General features: G+C 34.0%; 3 protein-coding genes across 3 annotated transcripts; 1 reads left to right on the top strand and 2 right to left on the bottom strand.

The window, feature by feature from the left end:
- The first annotated feature begins 320 nt into the window (after positions 1-320).
- On the top strand, positions 321-4,768 carry LOC115231946 (putative leucine-rich repeat-containing protein DDB_G0290503). Its single transcript, XM_029801827.1, has 4 exons — positions 321-1,301; positions 1,503-2,414; positions 3,943-3,993; positions 4,670-4,768. The coding sequence occupies exons 1-4, from the start codon at positions 321-323 to the stop codon at positions 4,766-4,768; spliced, it is 2,043 nt and encodes a 680-aa protein (XP_029657687.1).
- A 5,472-nt stretch (positions 4,769-10,240) lies between these two features.
- Positions 10,241-10,951, bottom strand: LOC115231947 (general transcription factor II-I repeat domain-containing protein 2-like). The gene has a single exon (XM_029801829.1). It carries the CDS (start codon positions 10,949-10,951, stop codon positions 10,241-10,243), a length of 711 nt encoding a protein of 236 aa, XP_029657689.1.
- Positions 10,952-11,730: 779 nt separating this feature from the next.
- Positions 11,731-12,303, bottom strand: LOC115231948 (evolutionarily conserved signaling intermediate in Toll pathway, mitochondrial-like). The gene has a single exon (XM_029801830.1). It carries the CDS (start codon positions 12,301-12,303, stop codon positions 11,731-11,733), a length of 573 nt encoding a protein of 190 aa, XP_029657690.1.
- Between the last annotated feature and the right edge of the window lie 4,981 nt (positions 12,304-17,284).

Here is a 17,284-nt window from a genome sequence, read left to right on the forward strand (position 1 = left end):
AACAATTCACGCCCTTAAATCTAAAATTGCCGAAATATATTTTGAAGTATAACTAAAAATTATTTTTCAGCTCCATTCTGCGATGAATTCCAAAACCATATTGGGCGACACTATCGGGCGTTTAAACTTTACCATAAATAACCAACAAGCCCAAATCGAACAACTTCGAACTCAACTTGGAAACTTTTCCCTTCAAAATAATTATTTGGAAAATTCAAACAATCGATTCAAATCACAAATGTGTGTTCTTAGTGGCAAGATTGATGCCCTTGGCCTGAGAAGCGATAGGGTTTGGTGGTCCTGTTTATTTGGCATAGTTTATGTGTGACAAAAAGGACACTGCTCAATTACAAGGAGATTTTTATGAACCTATTTCCAATAAATTAAACCAAATCGGTGTTTTAGTGGCAGAGAGAGACCAAAAGAGTGTTGAGAATGTTTCTCTTGTAAAAATCAATGATCAAATGAAGCAAAAAGATAAGGAAAATGAAGACAAAATTGCCAAGCTTGAGGCTGAATTGACAAAATGTATAGAAAAATCTCGACTTGTTGACACACTGCAGTCTGAATTGGATGAAATAAATAAATCAAGGGAGACTGTCGCCCTAAACTTGACTCAAAAAACTTCAGATTTTGATTCACTATCAAACAATTTTTTAATCCTGGAAAGTCAATTTTTTGATTTAAAAGATCAGAAAAATCTTTGCGATCAAAAAGTTGCTGAACTTGACAAAGAGCGGACCAATCTTAATAAAGTTATTAAAGAACGCCAAATAGACTATACTAACCTTGAAATGACTGTCCATCGCTTACAAAGTGAAGTTAATCAAATAAACGAACAAAAAACGTGCCTCGTGAATCAAATGCAGTCTCAAATGGATTTTCAGAAGCAGTTAACTTGTAAATTGGAAAGTTGCCAAAGTGCCAAGGAACAGTTGCTAAAAAATTTCGAACTTGAAAAAACAACGAATTCCAAATTAAGAGATCAAAATGATTCTCTGGCTGCTCAAAATTTGACCTTGTCCTCCCAGAATGTCACAATTAACGAATTAATGAACAAAATAACCAAGGAGAGAGACAATTTTGAACAAATCAATAGCAGAAATTCTGATTGGGAGAACGCATACTACTCATTAGAAGCCCAGTTTGGACATTTGCAGTCCAAAAGAGAAAACGATCAACAGACTTTGGGGCTATTGAACGAGGAAAACAAACAGCTGAGCTGGAAATGCAATCAAATCAAAAATGACTTGTCGAAAAAAGTTCAAACATTAAACACAGAGATGGAAATGTTAAAGAAGGTTGTACAAGGCTTAGAAAATGACAAAATTAAAGCTGGGGAGGAGATAAGTCGCCTGGAACAACTTAGGACTGATACTGGAGCGATAATAAGCAATCTCCATGAAGAAAGGGACTCTGTTAGAGCTCAACTAAAGAGATTTCAGGCCGAGGAATTTGAAAAGGCGAAAAAACTTATATTGGAACGAAATGATCTCAAACAGATTTTAGAAATAACGAAAGCTGACTATATCAGATCACAAGTGGAAAATAGTCAGTTTACGACACAATTACAAAATGAAATTCAAACACTCAAACAGGAATTTGCAGAGTTGCATACAAATTTCTGTAAACTAAGCCAAGAAAGAGTCGAGATTGATCAATTGAGCAATTTGAACGATTCTTTACAGGTGGAGATATTGTGGACGCACAAAGCTAAAGAGACTCTCTCGTTTAAAGTGGATGAACTTGAGAGTGAGAACACTCAGTACAAAGAATTGCTTCACAAGCTCGAATTAGATAGAAAATCAATTAATGAGTTGAACAGCCGTTTAAATACTGAGAAGGATGAGATTAGTGAGCGTGTTAATTCTCTACAACAGCAAAATATGGTTTTGGAATCTCATTTAAAGGCAGTTAACCAACAGCAAGCTCAAGTCCACCGTGATGTCTGGTTCTTACGGGAAGAAAATGACACCATCAAGGCACAGTTACATTTGACTGAGGAAAATCTCAGCACCACAATGTTCCAATGCCATCAACTGAAATGTACAAATGACGAATTGTACTGCAAGATTGAAGAACTGGATTTATTAAAATTCCGTAACGCTGAACTTGAAAAAAATCTATATTTTATAAATCTTCAAAATTCTGAATATCTTTCTGTAATATCTCGACTCGAACAAGTGAATGTTGATAATTTAAGCGAATTACATTCAAAAGAGTCCTATGATGTGGAAGATGTTTTTTCTCACAATGAGTTCGATCGAGAAAATGAGATAAAGGCTGATTTTGTTGACGAATTGATTTGTAATGAACATGGAATGCTTCTTGAAACGATTAAAACCTTGCAAAAGCAAGAACTGCAAGCTCTACAGTATAAATTTGTCGAATTATGTGTTATAGAGTTGTTGAAAGTATTGTCGCCGGTTCGATAAACGATCTTGCTGGTGGAATTGAAAATTACATGCGAAATTTGGAATGTTTTTCAAAAGAATACACAAATGCTTCAAATACGATTGGAGAGATTAAATGTATGTTAATATCCTGATTATTATTTGATGATAAAGATTATTCTTAAATTAAGAAAGTGACTTGTTTCTTTGAACTTGATAGTTCCCACATTCACTAAGAAAGATTCATTACTTTTTCGTATTAAGTAATAATTTAACATTCAATAACTAACATGGTATTTTTATTTAATACTGTGGATAAATGGATTTTACATACAAGTATTTTTGTTACATATTCCGGAGGAAAATAAGGTCATATTCAACTGACCAATACGCTCGGCGATTTTATAATTAATAAAATTATTTTATTAATTTTTTATGCTCTTCTACCTATAAATATAAAGTATCCAGAATATAATTTCCAAAATCCATGGAAATATTAACTAAACATGTCTTTTGCAAGCAAAAAATCTGTTAGTTTAAGATAACCAATTTATTTAAGAGTCGAGGAAATTCATTCACATTAAACGTAAAAAAACCAAGAGCATCAAGACAAAGTAAGAAAAATGCTTTATCAATTGACATTGAGAAACCAGGTTAAAGGATATAATTTACAATTCAGTCCCCGATGGAATCATTTCGCTATTACTGACATCAAGCACTCAGGCCATATTCAATCTACGTGTCGAAGAAGACGTTACATCAACAAACTGGATGAAAAAAATTAAAAAAGAGGAAATTATGAAAGACATTTTTAACCGAGCTGCGGTCTCCGACTTTAAACCTTTCAAAGACGTCATTGTTAATTATCCGGAGGACGAAATCCTCATTTGCTATGACTTTAACTTTAAATATGGAAATAACTTTTATATGGCAACCACACTCGAGGCAGCAAACACACTCACGGATGGGGTTGGTCCAATTGATTGAGTCGCCAGACTGAAAATGTACTTTCTGAGGAGAGTTCAGAAGAAATTCCTTTGGTGTACATTCCTCCAGTATCTAAAAGATGGCTTTCATACGGAAGTGAGAAGGAGATCGAGGAAGAAAACATAAGACAATATTCAAAGCCAGTTGCCATCAATGAGGTGTATTTTAGATTACAGTCTTAATTTCTTGTTCAAATAAACTGCTCAACGAGAATCGGCAATTCCAAGACAGAGATGTCGAGAAAGCGAGGGACGGGCTGATTAATATAAAGTCTTCAAAATGTGATGATTTTTCTATAAAAATCCCACTTTTTCATAGAGGAACTAATGTTTGTGAATTGATGTTTTAAAAAGGCAGACAATCAACACAAAGTTGGACGGGACAAGTCAAGTAGAGTGGAAATATCCCCTCAACAAAGCTACAGAATATAAATCCCGAGAATTCGAGATCTCAGAAAAAGAAATCATCCAGGAAACTGAAGAATTTAGTCAAACTGTACGTTCTAAAGAGAAAGAGTAAATTTTGACTTTTCTGTTATCTTAGACTGTTTTGTTCTTTACAGCAAAATGAATTATTCGACATATTTAAAGACGAATGGTGGTCTCTTGGAGACGTAGGTAAGACCTTTGACAACAAGCTGGATATCCATCTGCGAGTCTTTCTTATATAATAATTCATTTAGGAGTATCAATCATTTTCTGACCTCAAATCCACGAGAGCACAAATTGTCAGTTGCATTAGGTGGCACCCGCTTTACTCAGGTTTCGTTCACTTCAGCATTTCAGGCGTCATCGCGGTTTCTTTGATTCATGGAAACACTTTCGACTACAAAATAAACAATGAACACAAACTTTTGGTAGAAAAATCCCTTATTTTGTTTTGGTGTTTTTCTGACCCAATAAATCCTCAAGTAAACGTGATTCAGACATTTCTCAGTTGATACTTGAAGCACCCAACGACGTGACAGTCTTTGACTTTAACCCTTCAAATCCCAATTATGTGGCCGCTGGGTGTATGAACGGGACAATCGTCATATGGGACATTTCAGAATATTCTCATGTACTACAACCACAGGCAGCCACTCAAAAACCTGTTGACGCATTCGTAAAAAATTTAAAAATATCCAATTCAGACTGCAGTGTGTCATGACAATGATTCAGCTTTTACAACTCCGTGTGTTGACTGCTTTTCTTCCACAGCCATTGGCTCGTCCCATACATGTGCGGTCACGGACATGATTTGGATTCCAAGTCATTTTGAAGTGATGTTTTGTAAAATATAATTTTCAGATTAGCAAAAATGGTGAACCAATGGAGAATTCAATGAATTTTTCATCACAAATAATGTCATGTGGACTTGATAGGTGGGGATATTATGACTTAGATTAGCACATTATTCTTATTCGACATTCGTAACTATCGACTACATCAATGGGAGCGGGAGAAGGTGGATTCTCCTGCCAGAACGAATACTTTCGACTATCTCAATTTGATATGGAAGCCTTTTCTTAAAGTATCGAATGATAATTAAGTAAATTGAGGTAACGACTCATCACAAGGAGAATGGGAAATTCTACTATCCAGTCAAATTCTCGATCCACGAATGCACAAATATGGGTGTTTATGATCTTTAAAGACTTTGTAGAAAATCACAGAAAACCCCAGAATCCCCCATTAACAGTGCAGGAATGTTCACAAAAATTATACACATCAGACAAAATAGTTTTGAACTCAATTGCTACCATGTTTTATGTTGGAGCAGATGTTTTACGAGCTGTCCTAATCTTATAGGACGGGGAACTTATTTATTTAAATTGGATTCCAGAAAAGGATTTTGAGTCGGGAAAATTTGAAAGTGATAATTTGTTGAGTAAAAGTATAGCTCCGAAACCTGAATTCACGGCACAAGAGCACTACGGTCCGGTCACTGCCTTAGTCAGATCTCCATTTTTGAGAGACTTGCTTCTGTGTGTCGGAGGCTGGAACTTTTCTCTTTGGAAGGAAAACTTTCATGTATCTGATATTTCTAACCACAGTTGGGACCTCTTATAAAGAGCAAAAAGTTTAGCCGACGACTCACATCAGCCGAATGGTCGCCTTCCAGGCCCGCAGTATTTTATATCGGACGTGATGATGGCTCCATCGACATTTGGGATTTGCTGGACAAGTCTCACGAGCCCACTGCTTCTCAGAGTATATCACTGTCTAACATAACATCGATAAACATCACGACTGCTAATAGTTCTCTTTTTATGTAATTTTCCCAGAAAAACAGCATTTGATGGCAGTTGGGGATGAACAGGCCACTCTGCATATAATCAAGATTCCTACCGGTCTATGTATTCCACACTCAAACGAGGTTTTGTTTTGTTGTTAAAATAGTTAAATCAATTTAAAAATTACATTGACCGAGAAATAAAAAGACGAATCTTTGTAAAAAGAAGATACGACATCAGGGAGGACGAAAAGCAAAAAGAGCATGAGGAAAATAAAAAACAGGCCGGGGTGAATTTTATTAGACTTGAATAATGTAGATGGCCCCTCTGGTTGTTCTTAGTAAAGAGGAGATTGAAGCTAGGATGAAGCTGGAATACAATAAATTCTTAGAAGAAGAAAAGCAAGTTTTATACTCGTTGGGGATTATCCAAGAGTGACTTAATCAGACTAAAACGATTTAGTTTACAACTTTTATTAACATTTAAACTATTTAATAATGCCACAAAGATTGACGTGGAAATGAAAAAATGCTGGGGTGGCCTATTTATCGCCAATTTATTATGTCGCGAGCGCAGCGAGCGACCACTCAATTTCTAGATCCGATCAATCAAAAAATCTATAAATTGACAAATACCCAGGAATGGAATGGAAAGTTTTTATTGTAAGTAAAACAGAGACTAAGTAAAAAGGTTGGACGAGGTTAAACGAGACGACTGCGAAGACAGTCGAGCTCTGCCGGTCGAGCTCTGCCGACATTTTATGGAGCAAGAATTATCTTTAGAAGGAAGGCAATTTTACGAAGGTAATTTTGAAATAATTAATTTTTTAGGTGTTGTTTATACTATTCATGGGAATGGGATTATTCTCCGAAAATGGGACGTGATTCGCGGTCATATAATTTGGGAAACTCATCTGTTTCCTATGACTGCTAAACTCAGTAAATTGTATTTTCACTAGAAACTATAATTTTAGCTTTCTTCATTTTCATGACTTTGATGACAACGTCCTTAGTTTGATTATTGACTCTCAGACAATACCCAGGCTTGTATTTGGGATTAAATATATCGATAACAAAAATTAAAATCGATGCCAAAGCAGAATGAGCTTTAAAACCGATTTCATAAATAAAAATAATATTTTAAAATTTATAATTGATATTTTAGAATAATGAGAAAAAATCTAAATGCTTCATAATTTATAAAATGTCAAAACAAGAATCTTCTGAAGGAGCAAGCCTGTCTGCACAGTTCATTTTTGATTAGAAGACCTAATTTTAGAGATTAAAACGAAAAATAGCAATGAGATCTGTCAAATTATTACCCCCCTCACAACCTAAACCAAATTAGCGTTCAGTATTCATTGATTTTACTTTTTCTATTAAGGTCTACTTATAATTATTTTATGGGATTCAATGGAAAACTTAAGTTATTTCAATTTTAATTTTAAATCATGTTAAAATTTTAATAAATAATTTGTTGATGATAGGCTTGTTAGGTGTCAAAGTCGCGTCTAGCGCTCGGTCGCGCGCTGCGCTCGCGACATATTATTTACTAGTTCTCAAATTTCGGTGTACATATATGCCATTAAATATCCACAAACCGGATCAAACATGTTTTTCTTAATAACAAAACATGGAGATTTATTAAATGGCACTGAAACTTAAGGCCCTCTCGTCCTAGAAAGACTTGAATGCGTTAAATTGGACCACTAAAAAAATATCTGGCGAGCTTAATATCCCGCGATCAACTATCGCTGACTTCATCCGAAAATTCATTAAATATGGTACGACTGAAAGAATGAAAGGTTCGGGGAGACCAAAAATTCTTAATAAGGACGATATCCTTATTTTACTCAACCTGGTTAAAGAGGACCCCCCAAAAAAAGCTGATTGCTTAAGGAATGATCTCCGTAAAATAACCGGAAGAACAGTCGGTAAAGATCCATCGCAAATTATTTAAGAAGGGAGCAAATATATGCTCGTGTATGTAGAAAAAAACCATTATTGAACAAAATAAATAGTGAAAAACGCTATAACATGGCAAAGCATTTCATTACTGTGCCAAACACTGAATGGATGAGGACAATTTTCAGTGACGAATGCAGTTTCGAAGTTTTTAATATTAAAAAACGGCAATATTGTTATCGGAAAAACAATACAGGCCTTCAAAAAAGCAACCTTTCGCCTACTGTAAAATTTGGTGGGGGGAAAGTTATGGTCTGGGGCTGTTTTTCCTATTACGGAATGGGCTCGCTTGCTTTTATACACGGGAATATGAATTCCGCACTTTATATCAACACACTATGTAACCATTTATGGGAATCTGCAAAAAAATGGAGCTTAGTGACTTTATTTTCCAACAAGACATGGCACCATGTCATACTTCCAAGATGACTATGCGATTTTTTCAAGAAAAGAAAGTAAACCTTTTACCATGGGCACCTCAATCACCGGATTTAAATCCGATCGAACATATATGGGCTCATATGAAGAGGGAATTAAACGCCTTTCATCCAAAAAATGTTTCGGAATTGAAAGAAAAAATCGAAAATATTTGGAACGAAATACCGATTAGTTTTATAAAAAAATTAATCGAAAGCATGCCGAATAGAGCACAAAAGCTTTTTAAGGCAAAAGGGGACCATATTGAATACTAACTTTAAATAATCAAAAATAAAACGGTTTTTTATTGCGTTTGATTTTTTGTTAGTTATAATTTGTTAAGTAAAAATGATTACAAGTTCAAATATAAAAATAAAACTAGTGTTAAAAAATGATAAATTATTCAATTCTTTAATAAAAACAATATAGTTGCATAGTAAATTTTTGATATTTCGAAAAAACGGTTTTTTTTTGCACCTAGTGTAGATGCCTGGAACCAACCCTCACAGACTACTTTCTGGAGTTAAATGATATCTTTTATTTTCCCCCTCATGCTTAGAATAGGTTAACTAGCTTCGAGAACAGAAAAATCATCACGACGTACGACAGGCCACAAGGCCTCAATGTTTATCGTTTTGATAAAAATTAGGGCGATGGTCAACTTGCTATCCATTTTATTTGATAGTCCACACTACACTAACGTACTTTCTCCACATGCCAATTTTCCCTCTCATTTCAACGATATTTACTATTTTGCCGCCACTCTGAATAAACTTGAGTGGAATTTGTGTTCAAGGCTTCTGAGAGAAGACAGTCTTAACTTTACAAGTCTCCTGAATACCAGCCACGACTTGATCTCCAACATTGTTGTAGATGTCCACGATTTTTGTGGCGGAGTTCTTACAAAGTTGAATAACCTGGAAATATCCGTTTCCCTTTCAATTATTAAGTCTTTGCTCCACAACCGTTTTCTTGCTTTAAAATTGATGCCTTTTTGTTTTGATGGGATAACTCGACATTTATCTTCCCGTCAAATTGCAGTTGACATTGTCTCGCTTCTATGGAGACTATATACAAATGACAATCCTTATCAAATTTTTTTAAAGTTATACTCACAAAATTTTTTGGCGATTGTCAGAAGAAGGTTGGGGGATGAGATCTTCCTTGCATTATTTACGGAGATATTTATACATACTTTGGCTGGATTTCCTGTGATGGACGAAGAGAGAGTGAATTTGTCTAACAATTCTCCATTCGACATTCCTCGTGCTTCCATACACAAGTCACAATTGTCTGAGATTTGCGAACAAAATATTTATTGGTTGTTCAAAGAGATCGGCCCAGTCATGACTGCTGTCTCGGTGACCAGGAAACTGCTGGGAGTTATGGAATTGTCCTACTACTACTCAGAGTACAGAAAGGTGCACAATTCAGCGTCAATAAACTGTTTTATTCACTTATAATTTGACTTAGCCGTATTCCATCGTGATTACCTTTCGTTTTGTGTAGTGGAAGGGGACGTGTACTCCCAGCCAGTGGTCAGGTGTTTGATGGAGGCGGCAACACCTATGGAGACGAATTTATCACCGCACAGTACTTTGAGTACGTTAAAGCCATGGTGATCTTTCTATGTTGATATTAGAACTCAATTATTGCCACTTCATATGTTTTTAACGAGAAAAAGGAAGCAGCCCTTATTGGCTCGTTTGTTCTGTTGAGGTCGTGTGTGTCCACCTTGTCGGAAAAGAAATTATTCAAATATTTGGATGTTTTATTTTCTCGTTTTTTGAGTATATAGCAGGGGTCGGCAGGATTTTTGTCTTCGCGGGCCAAAATTTTATTTTTATATGCGATCCGGGCCAAACGAAAAAAAATCCTTATCGGTCACAAAAATAAGGCAACGCTTGCACATTACGATCTTTCTTTATCAAGTTTTTTTTGCAACTTTCTTACGAAATAAAAATTTATCAGTTAAAAATGATTATAAAGAAGTGAATTTATTTTACTCATTAATCTGACTAGTTGCTAAACGTAATATATCGTTAAGATGTGAATCGGTAATCCTCGTTCTCAGACAATTTTTTACATTATTCATTTTAGAGAATAACTGTTCACATAAAAATGTGCTTCCAAATATACAAGCCATTTTCATAGCATTGTCGGTTAATTGCGGATATTTTCTGACACATACAAAATTTTTGTAGAAGCTCAAAATATCCATTGCAGAAAAATATTTTGATTTAAGTGTACTGTCGCATTGAATTTCAAGTAATTATAACATCTTCCCGTATATGAAAAAACCTTTTGAGCATTGATCCTCTACTAAGCCATCTGACATTATAAAAATATAAAAGATCCCCATATTCTGCTTCAGTGTCGATTAAAAATTGCCTGAACTGCCAATGATTCAAGCCGCGGGATAAAATAAAATTTACTGCATTAACAACAGCATCCATTGTCTCACGTAACCTGACTGATTTGGCAACTAACGCCTCTTGATGAACAATACAGTGAATCTTAACCAAATTGTACTCAATTCCAAATTTTTCCATTTCATTTTGGACTAATGTAATAGTTCCCTTTTTGTTCCCAACCATAGATGGAGCCCCGTCTGTTGTAATTCCAACTAATTTTGAAAGTGAAAGATTTAATTCTGTTAAAAGTTGCATTAAATGCAAGAAAACGTCGGTTCCTGTCACTGTACCCATAATTGGAATAACCTTGACAAATTCTTCAAAAATTTGGTATGTTTCAGTTATCCCTCGAACAAATATGACAAGTTGAGAAGTATCCCTTCTGTCAGTACTAGTATCCAATGCGATAGAAAAATATTTGAAATTCCCAAAAATGTTTTTTAAAGAGTTATTTAAATCGAATGACATTTCTTCTACTCTTCTTGTTACCGTTCTTGGAGATAAACAGATAAATTCAAAAATGTTTCTTTTTGTAGGAAATAGATTTTCAGCCACTGCCATTAAGCATTCTTTTATAAATTCTCCGTCTGAAAATGGTTTCATTCGTTTCGCAATTATCTTTGAAATTTCGTAACTTGTACGTGTGATATCATCTTTTTCACAACTTAAATTATAAAAAAATGTCGAGTTTCATAATGTCGCTTGATGTTATAAAGTTTTTTGACAGCAACTTTTTCGAAACATATTAAGCATATAGGTTTTCCATAATCCTCAATAAAGAAATATTCATGAGTCCAATCTGGATTAAACGTACGGGTTTGAAGATCTTTAGTTCTTTTCGAACAATTCGGCATTCAAATTCACCACACAAAATTATTAACACGTTTATAAATTTATTTAATTTTTAATAATAGATAAAATGTATGTATAAATCTATATTACTAAAAGTCTAGTACTTTACTAAATTTGCCCGCGGGCCATGTTAGTTAGAAAAATTTGTCGGCGGGCCAATTTCCCTTAGTATTATAAAATTTGTTCGCGGGCCGTTTTTAAATCTTCCTGGGCCTAATTTGGCCCGCGGGCCGCGATTTGCCGACCCCTGCTTTATACCCTTATTAAAAAGATTCTTCATTTTGTTCCAAAGATCTGAATTTGGTTAAAACAACCTTTTCATGAATAATGATTAGTAGTCCTTTAACGCGCCTCTTACTTAAAAAACATTTTCCTTTAAGAATTTATCCTCAATTTTATAACATTTCAAAACTATGTACAAAAGTTGTTATTAAAAAAAGTGTAAATCTCTGCTTGAAAATTATTGATGCAACAATGGAAGATTATTTTTATTCCGACAGACGTATATTCACTTGTCTGGAAACTAAACTTGGATTTTCCTCCTGTAAATAGGTCAACCACCCACTGAGAGTGGATCCAAAATCCAATTCATTTCCTACCAAAATACACAGTGCCAGGATTGTTTCATCATCTTGTTCATGTATTGTTTTTACAGGTTTTAGTTTTTTCCTATCTTCTTCACTTTCAAAGTAAAAATTAAACAAATTTTCGTCCGAATTCTCCACTCTACCAGTTGCATCAGTCCTATACCCCAACACGTAATAGCTAAGCATATGTTTTCTCAAAAAACTTTTGAACGGCCCAGAAATACAGAACTGGGAACAAGCTGGAGCCTTTTCTATCAGCTCTTTCTGCAGTGGACTTTGTGAGGAGACTATGAACAGAGAATTTGGCTGACTCCTTAGTTTGTGGCAAGAAATAACTGCTTCGATGTCAAACGACATTCTTTTTAGAGCGACTCTGGCCAAGGTGAGCTGGAAGTGATCTGATTTGACGTGTTCTTTAGGAAGAGGGGGAACATAGTGGGGGTTCATTCCTTTAAACTTTGGCATCCAATACATCGCCCTCAAATATCTCTTCATTGCAAAAGATTTGAGCCCGAATACACTGGAAATGATTTCGCCGACTTTTTCATTGGGAACGACTCCTTAAAAGTCAAGACTCGCTCATATACCGTTCTTTTCCATGTGATAGATTATGTTTCCACAGCAGTGCTGCTGTTTAGGGTAATGGACTAGTTCCCTCTGAAAAGCTGTCTCTGCAATCATCTTCCCTTTAGGAAAAACCTCCAATATTCTAATATATGAATCTAAATCTTGCTCCATTCCGAATTTCTATGAATTTAAAAGAGAATCAGTACTTTCATGTTTTCGAGTGCACTGTTAATGAATTCTACGTGGCCGCGTCGTAAATTGCCTTGTTTGTGTAAATAAAAGTCGATCGCCCCGTTAAAAATCTTTTTATTTTTATCGTAGCTCTCTGAAGGATGTGCGGGGAGGAAACGTTCAAAACTGATTAATTCTTTGGTGTCTTCAGTTATAATTCCTTTCACTCTGTCTGAGAGTGTTCTTGTTTTTTTAATTATTGATATATTTTTGGTAAGAATGTCTATGATTAGTGAATTCACACAAACTCATCGTATTTTATAAAAACAATTTTTAAATAAAACAATAATTATTAATTAATATTTTATAGAGTTTATTTTATCGAAATTTTTCGGTTCGAGATTAAAAAGATTTACAAAGCTATCATTAATTAAAATAGCAAAAATGAAAAAATGAAATTTAATATGTTAATCTGTTATTTGTTGTTAAATTTATTTTTTATGAGCTTTTTTAACATGTCGAATAAGGTTGGAAGTATTTGAATACTTTCTTTTACATAAAGTGCAATCTAGTTTTTTATCAATATTTTTATCTTCTTGAATTGATAAGTTTTTGCACTTTTGGTCCGATTTATCGCATTTTTCACTATTGATTCAATTGTATTCAAATTGTTTCGATAGATTAATGGGGTTAGATTATACATTCCCAAAGACATGAAATAGTAATAAACTAACATTTCGTTATGTTTTATAACATCTAGCATGCTCTTGTGAATATATGGCTCTGAATAATTCTCATACTTTATCGAACATTCTTCCTTTAAATACAACTAATAGTATAATTTACATTTAGTTTTTTTTCTTCGGATTCGTCATTTTCTAGTGAGTGTTGCCATCTGCTAGTATCCATCGTAGCACCAGATTTTTTTACGCTGTGCTTTTTTTTATGTCTGCATAAATTGGAGTATTGCGTATATGTTTTACTACAGACCTTGGAGCGTTGTTTTAAGTGAAAGTACCTCACAGGTAAATGGTCTATAGCTCGAATGAATGTTCATATGTTGTTTCAGTCCTTTTTGAGACAAAAATGTTTTATGGCAAATATTGCACATTTCTTTTTTTTCCATTTCTAAGTTATCACTGGACTTGATCATTCTTTCAAAATTATCATTTTTACGGTATTATTTGAATAAATTTGTATATAGATTTAGTGATAAACGTTTGTTATCTGAAACGAAATAAAAGAATTGAATTGACTAAAATTCAAATTGATTTATATTATTCATTGTTTACTGTTTAATGGGATTAGAATTAAAAGCTTGGAATCTTTTCACACGACCTAAATACTACAATTATTGATTAGAGAATTATCTCTCAAATATGGAGTTGACCCAATCAAAAACACCCCACAAGATCTTAAATGACAATTAAACAAGATATTTGTAAATATTATATTTTTATGAATCAATTTTAACAGAGATTGTAAATCTCAGAAAACATGACCAAGTTTTTCCTTAATTTGATAGAGTTACGACCACATGTCAGTTTTTTTATTCCAATTCAAGTCAAAATTTTGAACAGAGTATTGCAGAAGATTTGTGTTTGTTATTTATACTTTTTGAGAGTTTAATAATAATCCAAAACTTCTCTTGCTAATTTAAAATATAGATTTAGGTGGAAGTTCAAGTAAGTAAAATATTAATTAACAAAAATGTAAGTAACAACAAAAATACAAAGCGTCAAACACATGATAAAATTAAAAAGTTTTTTTTTCTGATTTTAGATATAATATTATCAGCACTGCGCGATGTCATCGGGCATTAAAACGCATGTGCAGCACAATAGGTCAAATTTCTGGAAAATTTTCTCCATTTCGTACCGTAACATGTAGAGTACTTTTCATTTCTAAAGTGGTTCAAATGCTCTTAAAATCCTCGTCAAGGACAATCAGTAGTGTTGTCCTTTGTCGACCTCTTAAGCATGGTCCGTTCTAGCCAAACTAATCCTCTATGGAGGCTATCTACTATGCTGAAACATATTGAATTTTTTAATTATTTTTGAAATGTGCGTTTTAAATCAGTTTAAAACAAGAATATTCTAGCATTAATGACTCACATTTGATCAAGCATCAAATGTTTAATAGAATGCTTACATAACAAATAACGACAAATAGCGTGAGTATTTATTATTTATTTAACAGAAACAACAAAGAAAAAATAAATATAAAAAATTTATAAATTTCCGTATTAATGTTCATGGCCGTGGAGACATCGGGGTATTCGCCCCGCAATCGTTTTCTTTTCTTCCTTGGTCGGGTGGGGACGAAGATTGCTAAGCAAAATAAGGATGAAAAGAGACTCGTCATCTTTTTCAAAATGTCTCTTTGGGATTTTCCGGGGGAACTCTTATAGCCCGGCAGTTCAAAATAATTTTTTGTATTTTCTTTTTCGCTGAGATGTTTCAGAAAAAACAAATTATTGGCGAATAATAGATTTTTGTGAATTACATAGTATTGTAATACGAAAAATGATGTCTCTATCAAAAAGGTGGTGACTTGCACAATTTTAAGAGTTACAGAATTGGCGAATTATATAGTCAGTGTATGCAATGTCAAATTTCGTTTCAATATCCATGTCCGGAAGTCAGAACAATTATCGAACTGGTTTTGACAAATAAAAAATCAAGATTATAGATTCTTTCAAATCAATGGATTTGATCCTTGAAACAATCCCGGAGACTAACCAGAACGAAAATCCTTAATGGTTCGTTCAATGTAGATATTAAAAAAAAACTTTCACGAAAATTAAAAGGCCATCGTATTATTTTTGAAGCTTACAGTTTTATGACGATCAAGTTTCGTTTTTGCTTTTAGGAAAGTCCAAATCCTTCTAATCATGAGAATACTAAAGGTTCGGATCCTTTGAAACGTAAACAGTGAGGTTACTAAAACAACATAAAGCTGATTATCGAGTTTATTTCAAAAAATTAATTCTCGGTCTTTATTTTCAAAACACTCATAATTGAATTTTTTGAAGCAGGTACAAAAAATGATTTTTTAGAAAAATTGACAGCAGACAAAATTAAACTCAATTTATAAAACTTTTTTACTTTTAGGTAGACTGTCTGTGTTTGCAGTCAAGAGATTCTGTATAGTTGTGTAACGAGTATTTAGGTAGTGGAAGAGCTAATAGACTACCATGAAAAGTCACATGTCTGATGTGTAATCTTCTCCTTCAGGCACAAATTGAAGATTAAATTGATTTAGAAACACAAGTGGATTATAGTGAGTCAGTGTCTCTTTCTTGGTTTACTCGAATCATATTTCCGCCTTTCTGTTATCCTTTTGTTCCTTGAATCAGTTATTTGGAGAAAGGACCCCAAATAAGTCATTTACCCACGGATTAGGAATCTCACAGAATGACTTGGATTCCCATTTCTGCCTCTACCATTAACAGGGCCACTTACTGTCTTTGATTTAAGTATTCTACCTCTTTTTCAGACCTCATACAACAAATGACTCCTAATGAGAAATTGGTCAAGCTGTGGACATAGCGCAGGCAGGAGATCTAGAAATATTTTTTCTCTAGTACATGCTTAAAGAATATTACGTTAGACACTTTGTTTCATAGACATTCAGAAGGTTTCTTAGTGGATTATTTTCCCTACAATAAAATGTAATTGTCGATTATGTTTTCAGAGGCGAAATGTAACAAAAATCTATTCTCAGAATCTACTAACTTGACAAATTTATACTTTTTAGTAAAAAATCAATTATGAAAATTCTTTAATTTTTTATTATCAAAAAATAAAAAAATGTTAAGGAAGGCAATTAAAAATAAATTTCAAACATTGATTACTCTCTGTTTATATATATTCTCTACAAGCGATGAAATCCGATCAAACAGAAGAATTGTGGTCGACTAAATATGACAACAACGACTTTACCTGGGGAATCACAAATCTCAGGCTCAACTGAGATGTCCCAATATCACTAAGAGTTCCCCGAATGAATTTGAGAACTCCATCAGCCCTAGTATAGCACCACTCATCGTATTCATGTCCAGTCTAACATTTGTAAACAAAACCTACAAGTTTTGGCGGATCAATCAGAAATAATGGAACAGTCAAGTCCACCACGTTTTGTCTTGCACAAAACTGAAGAACGTTTCCTAATGCTTCGAAAGCAACGCTTGTTGTAGGTATGAAGGCAGATTGCTTAAAAATAAAAATACAAAATACGAGATCATTCGAATTGCAGAGCACGTGAAATGCAACGTGGATTTGGTTAAGATTGGAATGTTTGGTAATCACAACATCACCAACTGTCCACGGAGACTTTGGTCTACATCTTAAAAACATGTTAAATCACGTTTTTTTAAGTTGTGAATAAATATCTTCGAACTGAAAGTCACAGTAACGATCTGCAGAATTTATCAAATCTATCAACTTAAAATAACCATTGGTCACCTTTGGCTGTCTCTAAGGTAGGAGAAATGATGTCATCAGTAAAAACTAACAGTCCATTGAACTTGTTGGCATAAAAAGACATAATAGAGTCAATCCTCTGCGGAGGAGAGATCTCTCTATGGATATTGATGACCAAATAACCCCCGGGAGTCTAGAAGGATGCTAAAGTCGATGGGCATGTTAGCAATGAGTCTTATATTATTCGTGTACATGAAGGAAGGGTCTATTTGTTAGTTTGAGTATCACCAGTA

Source organism: Octopus sinensis, unplaced genomic scaffold (assembly GCF_006345805.1).
Source record: "Octopus sinensis unplaced genomic scaffold, ASM634580v1 Contig18963, whole genome shotgun sequence".
NCBI lineage: Eukaryota > Metazoa > Mollusca > Cephalopoda > Octopoda > Octopodidae > Octopus > Octopus sinensis.